Below are 13697 nucleotides of genomic sequence, written 5' to 3'. Positions count from 1 at the left end.
TTTTTCTATCATGATGGAAGTTGCCTCTCTTGCCTTAGATTGTTAGACTAGCAAAAATTTATAAGAAATTTTATTTTATTAAATAATAAAAAATTATTAGATAATAGATCCACCAAATATTTATATCAAATATAAAAGAATTAAACAATAATAATAAAAACTCTATCTGAGCATGTAAGATTTTGACCATAAAATTTTATCCTAAAATATACCTTAATTTTATCTAATAATTATTAAATAAATAAAAATTTATCGACAATTAAAAACCTATATCCTCCTTTCAATACCTATCAATTATTTGTCGTACGATACATCAATAATTTCTTCTGAAAAACTACATGAATCATTAGAGCGTGAGCAAAAAAAGACAAATACAAAAGATTAACTTGGTCCGCACCGCAGGGACCGATCCAGAATCTTCCTCCCTCCAGCAAAATGTGTCGGTGAAATGCTACAAAGATCCAAACCACACAGAGGCGATTACATCTACAATGATCCATCCATTCTGTTATATTTTTAATATCATCACCTCGCAAATTTCTTCAATGTTTTCTCTTTACAATCTCGGCAGTAATAGCAATTTCTTGTCGATATGAGACCTTCAAGCCCTCCACGTTTCTTGTTTTCTTCCCAAACAAAGTTTCCTGTCTTTTCGTAATCCACAAATAAAATAATATATAAAATTACGATTTGGGATAACGTGGAGAAAGCGAAAAAGGAAAAAAAGGATAATCTCATTGAATACCGGCCTTTTGGCCTCAGAATTTATTAACATCGTCCAAATGCTTGTTCGATCTAACCTCATATTTGTAACCGCCGCATGGGTAAGTGATTAAAAATACAATTTTGGAAACGTAACCCCGACGAATCGACAAGATCTAGTTGTGGATTGTGCAGGCTGCTTTTGTGATGGCAGTGGGCCAATTTAGTTCTTATGGCATCTAGATTTGCGAGAGATTTATAAAATTGAAACAATATCAATAAAAATGTTGGAATCATTATAAATGTGAGGTTTAAGATTTGATGTTTGTAATTCAAGAATAGTATTATACAAATCTCTTAAACCTTGCAATGATTCAAAATTTTTATTTAGTTTTTTTATTATACAAATCTCTTAAATCTTTTGATTCCGTCCGGAAGTTGAGTCGGATGGAAGCGGGTCTTGATAGACTGAAAGTTGACGGAAAGTTGTCGAGGCGTCAGATCTACCTGGTACCCCCTGGAAAGGTTTATACGGCGCGGCTGACGAAGGAAGATGACCAGGACGATGATGCTGCTGCTCTGCGCACACTCAGACGAGCCCACGAATCGTTAGAGACCAGAAATCAGGGAAAAAGTCCCCGGGTCAGGCCCTCCGACGCTCAAGTCAGGTACTTTTTCCCCAGAAAGCACAGAGAAAAGACGAAAAATAAAGACTGATGAGAAATGACGAGTGAGCGTACCTGCATAAGGGACAAAACATCCCTTTTTATACTGCAACGGATGTTTCTGGGACCTGACGAGTGTCAGGGAATGTCGGCTGTCAGACTTTGTCTCGTGGTGATTGACACGTGGCTCTTCCTAATAGGTTGGCGGCAAAACCGAAGGCGTAGCGAGCCCCGACTGTTAGCATATTTCCTGACACATTGATTGTTCTCTGACATTCTCTAATAAATGGTTATGATTACTTGGCTTGTTTGTCCTGTAGTGCCTAAACGCTGAGTCTACCTCCTGACCTGCTTCGATCCACTACTATCCATGACTTGTACGTTCCGACCTGCCCGACCGGTCTGTTTCCTGACCTGCATTTGTCTGCCGTAATCCATGGCTTGTTCGTTCCGACCTGCCCGACCAGTCTATTTCCTGACCTGCATTTGTCTGCCGTAATCCATGGCTTGCACGTTCCGACCTGCCCGACCGATCTGTTTCCCGACCTGCTTTCGTCTACTGTTATTCATGGTTTGCACATCCCGACCTGTACGCCAGGTCTATTTCCTGACCTGCTTCTGTTTGCTGTTATTCATGGTCTGTACGTCACAACCTGTATGCTAGGTCTGGGTCACGACCTGCTTCTGCCTACTATTATCCATGGCTTGTATGTCCCGACCTGTACGTCAGGTCTGTGTCCAGACCTGTTTACTATTTACTGCTATCCATGCCTTGTACGTCTCGACCTGTACGCTAGGTCTATGTCCAGACTTGTTTACTATTTACTGTTATCCATGGCTTGCACGTCTCGACCTGCCCGACCGGTCTGCTTCCCGACCTGCTTTCGTCTACTGTTATCCATGGTTTGCACGTTCCGACCTGTACGCCAGGTCTATTTCCCGACCTGCTTCTGTTTGCTGTTATCCATGGCATGTACGTCCCGACCTGTATGCTAGGTCTGGGTCACAACCTGCTTCTGTCTACTGTTATCCATGGCTTGTACGTCCCGACCTGTACGACAGATCTATGTCCAGACCTGTTAACTGTTCACTGCTATCCATGGCTTGTACGTCTCGATCCATACGCTAGGTCTATGTCCAGACCTATTTACTATTTACTACTATGCATGATTGTATATTCCGATCCTACGAACATGCACCGTGTCACCTTTGATTAGAGATGCGAAGACATTTTTCATTTTAGATATCTTAGGAAAAACAGAGACAAACGCCCTTTTCATTTGTTCTATTATTTTTCTTTTTCACAAACATCTGTGCTGCAGTAATTCTCCACCGAAAAGTTCTTCCGGGAAGAGTTAATTATCCCGATCGGTAGATTCAGCAGTTGCTGTAGTAGCAGACTGCAGCAGCAGCAGCAGCAGCGAGCGAGAAGGCCAAGGCTTTTTGTCCTCCGCCTACGCTCCTCGCTTGCTTACTCAGAGTTCACGTTCCTGTGTTCCTATTATAAATCCATTAACTACGTTCCCTGTTTCCACTCCACTCTTCGCTCGCCTGGATGCCGCCCCTCACCATGACAAGCCTCTTCTGCGGTTCCTTCTTTCTCTTCCTAGTGCTCCTCACCGGAGCCGACGCCGGCGGGGAGAAGAAGGCCGCGGCTGGCTGGAAGCCGTGGATGGACACTGGTGGGCTGAGCCGCGCGGCGTTCCCGGCTGGGTTCACGTTTGGGACAGCGGCGTCGGCTTACCAAGTGGAGGGGATGGCGCACAAGGACGGCCGTGGCCCCAGCATCTGGGACGCCTTCGTCAAGATCCCAGGTAAGTTCTGGGCATATGCCTTGGAACCAGCTCCCGTGGTCTCACAGTTCATGCTTCAATCCGTCTGTTTTGTTTACTTGAGCAGGGCAGATTGCTAATAATGCCACCGGCGATGTCACTGTGGACGAGTACCATCGCTACAAGGTAAATCTGATTCATCATTCCTTATGTGAATAGAAGTATTTTCAAAGTTCTAGAGCAACAAATTTGGTTGGCGAATTCTTGATTCAGAGCATGATGTTGTGTTATAGTTTTTGCTAGTGCATTTAGTTGTTTGTAAGAAGATGCTCAATCACCCTGGTTTAAGAAACCTTGTTGACAGATTTTGAGAAAGAAAGGAATGTTTTCTATTTAATTCAAGTTTTGTCATGAAATATCTGCTGCACAGGAAGATGTGGATATCATGAAAAAGATGAATTTCGATGCATATCGGTTCTCGATCTCTTGGTCCCGGATTTTCCCAGGTAATCAGTAAACATCAATTTAACAGTCATCTTTTATGCTATCGGTTGCTTATAATTAACAGTCCATCTTGTTGCACAGTTTGTTCTTGTTGTTATCGTCATATTTAATTTTCTTTCTCACACATGTAGAGGGAGCAGGAAGAGTGAACTGGAAGGGAGTGGCTTACTACAGCAGACTGATAGACTACTTGATCCAGCAAGGTAGGATACCATGAAGTTATGTTTCAAACAGAAACCAAAGTTTTCGATCATAAAGTAGGAGCCCTGCACTAATTGTTATGAACATTTCTCTTCTAGGCATTACTCCCTATGCAAATCTCTATCACTATGACCTCCCAGAGGCACTAGAGAAGAAGTACAATGGCTTGTTGAGCAAACAGATAGTGTAAATTCCTGTTCTTTTACAGTCTTTCGATTTTTTTTTTTTTTGAACTGCTGCTTGTTTTATCAGTAAATTTATGTCACACTCATGTTTTAGAAGTAGCCTAAACTACGATTACGAAAACTCTACCACATATAAAAAACTCTAAATATTGATGCAACTTAATTTCAGTTCATCTACTGTCATTTCTGAACTCAGATATTAAAGAAGTTACTGAATTTCTGAAGTAGAAAATGAATCCATCACACCTGAACTTACCAGAATCAACTGGTATAAGTGTATTAATGAATATAACTTAGCTCATAATCCGGAAGCTATTGATTTGACAGTAGAAGAGAATAAAATCTAAATTGAAGAGATCAAATGCCTTAGTTTTTTTTTTTTTTACTGATACTACTTATCCATCTGTGTTTGCTATGCAGGGAAGATTTCGCTAATTATGCAGATTTCTGTTTCAAGGTTTTTGGCGATAGGGTGAAATATTGGATGACATTCAATGAGCCAAGGGTAGTAGCAGCTCTTGGCTATGATGATGGTACATTTGCTCCTGGAAGGTGCTCAAAGTGTTCAGCTGGCAACTCTGCTACTGAGCCTTATATTGTTGCACACAATTTGATTCTATCTCATGCCGCGGCTGTTAGAAGATACCGCGAGAAGTATCAGGTGATTACATCCTTCAACTTAATTTCTAATTTATATTTGAATGAAAAGCAAAGGCATCATCTTTAGGTGTTTAATTGCCCTAATATCGACAATATGTAGCATGGAAATTACACAGTTATACTTGTCTTCATGCTATAATTTTTTATAGGCCCTGTTGATTTGATGATAGAAATTTTGCTACATAATCAGGCTCAACAAAAAGGTAGAATTGGAATACTCTTGGATTTTGTTTGGTATGAACCACTGACAGATTCAAAGGATGACCAAGATGCAGCACAAAGATCAAGGGATTTTCATATCGGATGGTAAAAATTGCAAAAACAGCATTTATCAAAAGAAATGTGGATAATACATACTGTCAAGATACAGATAAAGGATACTCTATATTTCTCCAGGTTTCTGCACCCAATCATTTACGGCGAGTATCCGAAGTCAATGCAAATGATTGTTCGCGAAAGGCTACCGAGATTCACAGAAGAAGAAATCAAAATCGTCAAGGGTTCGATTGATTATGTGGGCATCAATCAATACACTGCCTACTATATAAGCAATCCTCAACATCCCAACCAAGGAAAACCCACTCGATATCAATCAGACTGGAATGCTCAATTTTGGTGTAAGTTACCTGCTCACACTACTACCGGATGCATGAACAACTCTTGAAAATGCTTGAACTATACTTTGTCTTTGCAGACGAGCGCAACGGTGTGCCAATTGGTCCAAGAGTAAGGCATTTCTCCCTTTCTTCTTGTTAATGTAGTAGTTTAAGTAATGATTGATATTCCAAGCACCAATGTTTTACCAATTTCAGGCACACTCCACCTGGCTTTACATTGTTCCATGGGGAATGTACAAAGCTGTGACTTATGTCAAGGAGCACTATGGCAATCCTGTTGTAATCTTATCAGAAAATGGTACAGGAGATCCATTTCCTCTTCTACTCAGCTGTATCTCTTTGCCATTTTGACTCATGATCGATAACCTTGGTCGCAGGAATGGACGATCCTGGTAACGTCACTCTTCGACAGGGTCTGCATGACACGGTCCGAATCAACTACTATAGGAGCTACATAAGCCAGCTGAAGAAGGCGATCGACGACGGTGCCCATGTCATAGGCTATTTTGCGTGGTCCTTGCTCGACAACTTCGAGTGGAGGTCAGGATACACGTCAAGGTTTGGACTCGTCTACATCGACTACAAGACCCTCCGGCGGTACCCGAAGATGTCAGCCTATTGGTTCAGGCAGGTGCTGCAAAGAGGTAATTAAGAAGCAGTGATTGGTCAAGGATGACTGCGCTGTTTCATCTCGCTACGTAGTGTATCATGTAGCTCTGCTGAAGTAGCTGCCGACAGAGCTTGTATTCGAGCATGCCAATAAAGGAGGTTTAGACGCTGTCGATCGTGGAACCTTTTGTTTCAGTCCAAGTCAATGCAATTCTGTCCTATCTTTATGTTAAAATTTATCGGCGAGTTATAATTATCAACAATATGAACGCGTCGAGAAAGATTCAGCGGCCGGCGCCGCGGGAGTCAAATTCCGGCGGCGGATTGCGCACAAACATGCTGAATTAATCAAATATGACAGCGCCTACGTCACCAGCTATTCGTCATCGCTTTCCTTATGGGAGTGACGATCGTAATGGATACGGCCTGCAAAAGGCATCTAAACATGGTCAACAATTTGGTAAATTGATATAAATCTATAAACGTTGTTTTTTTTTTTAAATTTTATGACGGCGTCAACCTTGATAAGGAAATTTTCTACGGAGCTATAAATATTTCTTCACGAATCGATCGGTTGCCTGCATCTTAGTAAACACCCACCCTGTCATTGGGGTAATGCTTATTGTAGCTGAGGGGATGGACGGAGCAGCTGGTGATCCAAGAGGAAAACGAAAGGCGACGACGCCGACGACGGCGAGGCAGGGCGACCGAGATCATGACGGGGACGAGGAGGAAGAGATGAAGCAGTTCTACGCTTTGATCGGCAAGATCAGAGAGATTAAGGAATCGCTCTCGGGATCGACGACCACGGCGCCCAAGCGTTCTAAAGCAGCGCCGACGCTATGGATGCCGGCGTTTAAGATGGAGGACTTTCAACATCGCGGTGAGGCGGAGAGGTCGACGGCGGCAGCGGAAGAAGAGGAGGAGAAGATGAGGAAGGAGGAACATAGTAGCTTGGATCTCAATCTCTCCCTCTAATGCTCTGTTTTCTGACATGATTAAATAATTCTTAGAAATTTTGTGTACCAGCAGAATTAAATTAATTTCTGAGAAAATTTCAACACTACGAAAATCGCCATGCGTGAAGATTATTGTTAGCCCCTTGAATTTGATGGCGTGGCTAGACATAAATTAAGTTGATGCCAATTTATGACGATGATGAAGTAAATTAAGTTGTCGATGAAGTTGGTTACGACCGCAACAATACCGGAATCCCCTCTACCATTCACTTTTCTCGTTCGACGGTTCTTCCTTTCCCCGTGGCTCGCCACCGCAACAATACTGGAATCCTATTGAGAGAAAGGAGAAGAAACCCCTGGACTATAGCAAGTGGAAGAAATTTATTTCACAGGACGACCCTTCTTTGCCACAATCCAACAATGCAGAATAGGCCCATGCAAATTAAAAGAGCGTAAATTTCCTGTGGTTGAAGGTGTGTGATGAGGAATCCAGATGGAAAAGAAATGAGGTATTCCGCTCTTAGCTCTGGTGAGAAAGAACCGGTTTGATCTATTAGGGCATTCACACTAATTGAGAATATTTCTTAAAGTATTGTGATTCTCACTTCCTATCATTCTTTAAATTATTTTACTATTTAAATATTTTAAATCTTATAATAAAATATCTATAATACTCACTCTCAAATATCTCTAATTTTATAATAAAATATTTATGTGTCCTATTATTATTTTATTAATTAACATTTAATTTTATATTTAAATAAAATTAATATATATTTTTAATATGTTTTGAAGGTTCGGTTTTGATATATATATATATATATATAAATCATTAATTATTTAAAAAAAAAATAGAAAAGAAATGATAGCTCACTTTTTGATAGGCTCCATAAAAAAAACTCATCGGGTATAAATTTGTCTGGGGATTTCTAATCATCCCATGAATATCCCCTAAAATGGAGGATATTTGAGAGGGGGATATTTCATATTTGGAGAAATATCCCCTTCAAATATCCCCCATTGGAGATTCTGTTAAGGTGTGAAGGAAGATCATATGTTTGTCTATACGGTGGTTGAAATAAAAAAAGGCAGTTGATGTGGCGGTCAAAGTTAATGGGGGGTCAACACTCGGGGCTAGCATTATCACATGTCCTAACTGAGTGTTCTAGCCGATCGGACCTTTGGTCTGATTGGAGCCTGAGTCCCTCAGAATTGATGGAACCTCGTGTTAGACAGAAACAATCTGTTGCCGGAGATTTTAGGGGACTTAGTTGAATTTAAATTACACGAAATAAATTCAACTTATCTGTTGCGATGACCTGAGCGGATTATCTCAGACTGCCAGCAGGGGCTGGTGTCTGCTAAGTGTTGAACGCAGACTTCACAGTGGTCGACCGAGCGAATTAGTCAAGTGAGAGGCCGACCGAGTGAGACGAAGCTTAAGGCCGATCGAGAGACGACAAGCTTCAGGCTGATCGAGCGAGACGACGCTTAAGGCCGACAGAGAGACAGCAAGCTTCAAGCCGACTAAGCGAGACGACGTTTAAGGCCGACCGAGAGACAGCAAGCTTCGGGCAGACTGAGCGAGATGATGCTTAAGGCCGACCAAGAGATAGCAAGCTTCAGGCCGACCAAGAGATAGCAAGCTTTAGGCCGACCGAGCCAGATGATGCTTAAGTCCGACCGAGAGACAGCAAGCTTCAGGCCGATCAAGCGAAAATAAGCTTAAGGTCGACCAAGTGACAACAACACTTCAGGTCAACCGAGAGACAACCAAGCTTCAAGCTGACCGAGCGAGAACGAAGCTTCAGGGCCTATCGAGCGACAGCAAAGCTTTAGGCTGACCAAGCGACAGCAAAGCTTTAGGCAGATAGAGTGAGAGTGAAGCTTTTTGCCGACCGAATGTAGAGGCTTATACCGACCGAGCGACAACAAAGCTTTAGGCCGACCGAATGACGACAAAGCTTTAGGCTAACCGAGCAACAACAAAGCTTTAGGTCGACCGAGTGAGAGTGAAGCTTTCTGCTGACTGAATGTAGAGGCTTATGCCGACCGAGCGAGTTGAGCGTGTAACGCCTGAAAATTCTCAAAATAATTATTAGAAATATCCTAGTATTTTTCTGGAATTTTAGGATATTTTTACAGAATTTTTAGAGTAGCAGAAGTAGCAAAAATAAATAGAATCGTAGAATAGCCTACGCGGGAATTGAACCCGAGACCTATTGGGTCCTATGACTTAAGGTGAACTCTAGTAACCAGGAGAACCCAGCAAGACCGTGCTGAAAAGAAAGGGAATCAGTTATATTTAAGTTTGAGTTGGGCGAATTAACTCCTTAATATAAATAGGGAATCAAGTGAAGAGTTATTTTATTTTAACGTAACTCGCTCCTCTCCCAAACCCTCACACGCCGCCCTCTCCCTTTTCTTCTCTTCTTCTCTCGGCGCCAACCACAAGCAAGTATAGGGTTCCACCCCTAGGGACATAAAGGCTCCAAGAACACCTTCTGGCGACGACTCCGGCACGAGGACGCTTCTCTTCACGAGAAGAACGAGTAGACGCAAGAGAATCATCGAGAAGATCGTCTCCACCGGAAAACTAGCGACTAGAATCGTAAGAAATCTAGCGCAAGAGGTAAGAAACCCCTCACCTGCAGTATAAGTAGCTTTCGTATGATTGTGTGCCTTTAGATTTGCTATATGCAGATTTTTTGTCGACATACAGGGTGTATTTAACCCTCCTCACAGATTTAGGGATTAGTCGAACATATTTAGATGGGCCGGACATGTTTTCCCCTTTAGTTGGAGGTTTTAGACGTTGTCGGGTGCCTAGAGGTGATCTCCCTAATAGAGAGGAGAGATGACGTACACCAAGTGTTCGATAAAATAACCAGTATAGTTTTAGACAGTTTAACAGCTCAGTTAAATGCAACAGAAACATTTAAGATAGTATAGTAGTTTTGCTTCAGTTTTTACAGGACTAGATGTCCAATGGGTGGGCTCCCACAGTCGCCTCTAGGTTCAGACAACCTAGTTCTAGGTTAGACAACCTAGTAAGAGCAAGACAAGCATTATTAGCTTATGTTCAGTATTTTACTTTTAGCAGTGGCACTGTACTGGATCAGATATCCATTGGGTTGGGCTCCCACAGTCGTCCCTAAGTTTAGATAACCTAGTAAACCCTACTAAGTTCGAGACTTGCAAACCCGGGTCTAGTTAGGAATGCGCGCACAGCAAGTACAGTTGCCGGGCCCAAACAGCAGCATGATTATTATTTTCATCTATCTATGATAAATAGTTTTCAAAAACTCACAAATCAGTTGTGTATACAGTTTGCATTTAATTCTAGCTTAGTTTCAGTTTTAGCTCAGTTCATGCTTCAGCTTAGTTTTCATTATCGGTACACGTGATAGTTCTATGATTAGTTTTGGCTTCTATGTTGTGTGATACCATGCCATGCTCTCACATGTTCAGCATATATTTCAAATAGCATGTTTTTTTAAAGCATAAATTGCATCGTATGCATGTTTTGTGAGGTAGATGGTTTCTTACTAAGCGTAAAGCTTACAGATACTTCTTTCCTTATACTGCAGATAAAGGTAAAGGAAAGATGGATTAGCGGAGGCTGGAGGTTAATGCGATGAAGATGTGTGTGGAAGGAACCTGAAATGAAGACCTTGGAGAAATTAGCAAACTAAGTCTTTAGATTTTATATAATGTTATTTCTGCATTTCTAGTTATTTTAATGCCTTGAATCATGAAAGGCTTGTTTAGATTGTTAGTACTTATGCTCATAATCCTAGTTATGTGTTATTAGTATGTTCCCAGCTATTATAGAACTCTTGTAGGTGAGTTTGGCACGAAACAGTGCTGAAATCAGAGTTTTACTGCGAAATCAGAAACCTCGATCGATCAGCGGATCGATTGGGGGCCCTCAATCGATCAGCGGATCGATTGGGAGCCTGGTTCCGCGAACAGTAAGCTTCTGGATCGATCAGTCGATCGATCCAGTCGCATTCTGTCGCAAACAGAAAGTTCCGGGATCGATCGTTCGATCGATCGGGAAATCGCTCCCGCGAACAGAGAGCTCTGGAATCTATCACTGGATCGATTGGCCAGTCTGGATCGATCAGCCGATCGATCCAGATTATTACCCCGAGCACAGTAGCGATCTGAATCGATCCATGGATCGATCCAACAGGTTGCAATCGATCGAGTTCAATCTGGATCTATTGAGAAGTTGGGTTTCGACCAAGAGACCTTGTAATTCAGCTTCTTGTCCATAGGGGATGTAGGATATGCCATGTACACCTTAGATTGCATCCCTTAGCACATGTAGTACCAAGAACTTGTATTAGCTTAGCAAGGTTTTAAATTGGTACCGTTTTTCGCACCTAGACTTAGTAATGGTCATGGATATAGCTTAGCTCAGCATAATGTGACGGTCCGGCCTTACAGCCTAGTCAGTAGGAGGCGGGTCGTTACAGAGCGACTTGCTACTGAGCGAGTTACTGGCTTTTGCCGAGCGAGTTGCAGTCGAGCAAGTTGAGTGAGTTGCCGCCGAGCGAGTTGTAGGTGAACAAGTTGTAGGCTTCTGTTGAGCGAAGCCTAGAAAGCGGTTGGACGAGCACGCTTCCGAGTGAACCGAGGCCTGCGATAAACACAGTTTCCTTGAAACAGATTCGCCCCACCTCCGGCTGTACTTCGAGACTTGGGTCGTCTGTTTTCCAAGATACAACGGCGACCCATGATTCCCACCAAGCATTGATAGTCACGACAAACTGAGAGGCACCTAACTGCTATCATAAGCACTTCATCGAGCAAGAAATGCCCGTTAGAGGAGGAAGGAACGTAGGTGGAAAGCTTCTGCTGCTTTTATATGTGCGTAACCTTTTTCCTATAGTCGCAACCTCCTTATATAGGAGCTCAGACCAATTGACAACATTAATGATCATTTAATGATCATTATTTGACAACTGTATAACGCCAACGTTTCACTCAGCTGCATTAATCAACGATTATTTGCCAGCCAAATACATTAATCTTTCTAATGTATTTGTTACACAAGCAAAAAAGTCTACGTGGTAAAATGTTAGTTGTTCCACTTGGGCAAATGCCTCAACCGACCTGGCATTCAACGCGCGTAGGTCGTGCTCGCGCATGAGTCAACATGGTTCAGTGAAAATCCAGGCCCTGGATTTGCACCATCCCTGCGCACTCGTGCGTGAGAGAGAGTCTCTCCTCATGCATTTGTTCACCTCATCAAAGTATGTGAATCAATATAAACCAACCAATATGCCAAGAAACTCCTAACAATAGAGCTTCTATCCTCTTCCACCTCTTCTCCATTCATATATATTCAACAATCCCCCACATGAATGTAGATAGGGTATGTGATAGCATTCAGCAGTTAAGTCAAGTATAGGACAGGTAAGTTTTACCCTTTGAATCTTCCCTTGTGAAGATCTGGTAGCTTATTGGCTGATAGTAGACACGATGTCCTTGAACTATAATGTCGTCTGCATAAGCAGTGACAAACCTCACCCAAGACTCTCCCTGATACATCTCAGTTCTCATAAGTGTGTTCGTTCTTAGCCATGAGCACGCTTGGTTCTGTGAGAATCTCTAAGAATTGTACCTCCAATTCTCTTCGAAGCACCCCCACTTCTTTCTCACATAGGTGATCCCTCAATAGTTGTCATCTGTCATCTACTCTTCTTGATCATTAAAAGTCCATCGGCTTACCCTGGTCTAGTCACTATTTTATTAGGCTATCTCCCCCACAGTGTGTCTAGTCAATGAAGATTAGTTGTCCATTTAAACCTAGTTCTCGGGATCTCTAGTCAGCTTAGGTTGGGTGTCCTCTGTACTGATAATTGACAATGATATCAAGCCCATTTCCCATGATGAGCTCGCAACTAACTCTCTCTTTAATCCCTTGGTTAGCGGATCCGCTAGGCTATCCTTTGACTTCACATAGTTAATAGTGATAACTCTCGTTGAGAGTAGTTGTCTAATGGTATTATGTCTACGACGTATATGTCTAGACTTACCATTATACATATGGCTCTGTGCCCGACCAATTGCTGATTGACTATCGCAATATATGAAAATTGTCGGCACAGGTTTCGACCATCTCGGAATTTCTTCCAAAAATTATCGTAGTTATTCAGCCTCTTCACCATATTTGTTAAGAGCTACAAACTCAGACTTCATCATGGATCTGGTTATTACCGTTTGCTTAGAAGATTTCCAGGAAATAACTGCACTTTCCAGAGTGAATACATATGTACTCGTAGACTTAGAATCTGTTATATCGGATATTCAACTCGGATCGCTGTATTCTTCAATCATAGTAGGATATCTTGTACAGTGCAGTCCATATTCACGAGTATACCTCAAGTATCTCAGTACTCTTGTTATCCCTTTCCAATGCTCAACATTGGGATTACTCGTATATCTATTCAGTTTACTTATTGCGTAGGCCAAGTCTGGTCGTGTACAACTCATCAAGTACATCAGACTTCCAATCACTCGAGAGTACTCCTAAGAGATACTTTCACCTCGATTTTTCAATAGATGTTGGCTAGTATCTATCAGTGTTCGTGCTAACGTAGTATCACTCTTAGTAAACTTCTCAAGAATCTTGTCCACGTAATGAGACTGACTAATAACAAGTTCTTCTGTTGTTCTAAGAAATTTGATTCCTAGAATCACATCAGCTAGGCTCATGTCTTTCATGTCAAATCTTGAGTTCAACATATTTTTAGTGGATTTGATTAGCTTATCATTACTTCTAATGATAAGTATGTCATCTACATATAGG

General features: G+C 41.9%; 2 protein-coding genes across 2 annotated transcripts; both read left to right on the top strand.

Annotated features, from left to right (window-relative positions):
• The first annotated feature begins 2736 nt into the window (after positions 1-2736).
• LOC122034819 (beta-glucosidase 1-like) lies at positions 2737-6150 on the top strand. The gene is made up of 11 exons (XM_042594174.1): positions 2737-3181; positions 3267-3325; positions 3570-3645; positions 3775-3846; positions 3943-4030; positions 4450-4690; positions 4880-4995; positions 5086-5306; positions 5384-5415; positions 5502-5604; positions 5684-6150. The coding sequence occupies exons 1-11, from the start codon at positions 2923-2925 to the stop codon at positions 5956-5958; spliced, it is 1542 nt and encodes a 513-aa protein (XP_042450108.1). The 5' UTR covers positions 2737-2922; the 3' UTR covers positions 5959-6150.
• A 380-nt stretch (positions 6151-6530) lies between these two features.
• Positions 6531-6893, top strand: LOC122034082 (NRR repressor homolog 1-like). The gene has a single exon (XM_042593210.1). It carries the CDS (start codon positions 6531-6533, stop codon positions 6891-6893), a length of 363 nt encoding a protein of 120 aa, XP_042449144.1.
• The last annotated feature ends 6804 nt before the right edge of the window (positions 6894-13697 follow it).

Source organism: Zingiber officinale, chromosome 11B (genome assembly GCF_018446385.1).
Source record: "Zingiber officinale cultivar Zhangliang chromosome 11B, Zo_v1.1, whole genome shotgun sequence".
NCBI classification, from domain to species: domain Eukaryota; kingdom Viridiplantae; phylum Streptophyta; class Magnoliopsida; order Zingiberales; family Zingiberaceae; genus Zingiber; species Zingiber officinale.
The sequence above is the reverse complement of the archived record's forward strand: the minus strand, read 5'-3'. Positions and strand labels throughout refer to the sequence as shown.

Coding starts and splice junctions, on each gene's coding strand:
- LOC122034819 (XM_042594174.1), top strand. CDS start 2,923: ATGCCGCCCCTCACCATGACAAGCCTCTTCTGCGGTTCCTTCTTTCTC. Junction 3,326..3,569: donor ACGAGTACCATCGCTACAAG/GTAAATCTGATT, acceptor TCTGCTGCACAG/GAAGATGTGGATATCATGAA. Junction 5,416..5,501: donor GTGTGCCAATTGGTCCAAGA/GTAAGGCATTTC, acceptor TACCAATTTCAG/GCACACTCCACCTGGCTTTA.
- LOC122034082 (XM_042593210.1), top strand. CDS start 6,531: ATGCTTATTGTAGCTGAGGGGATGGACGGAGCAGCTGGTGATCCAAGA.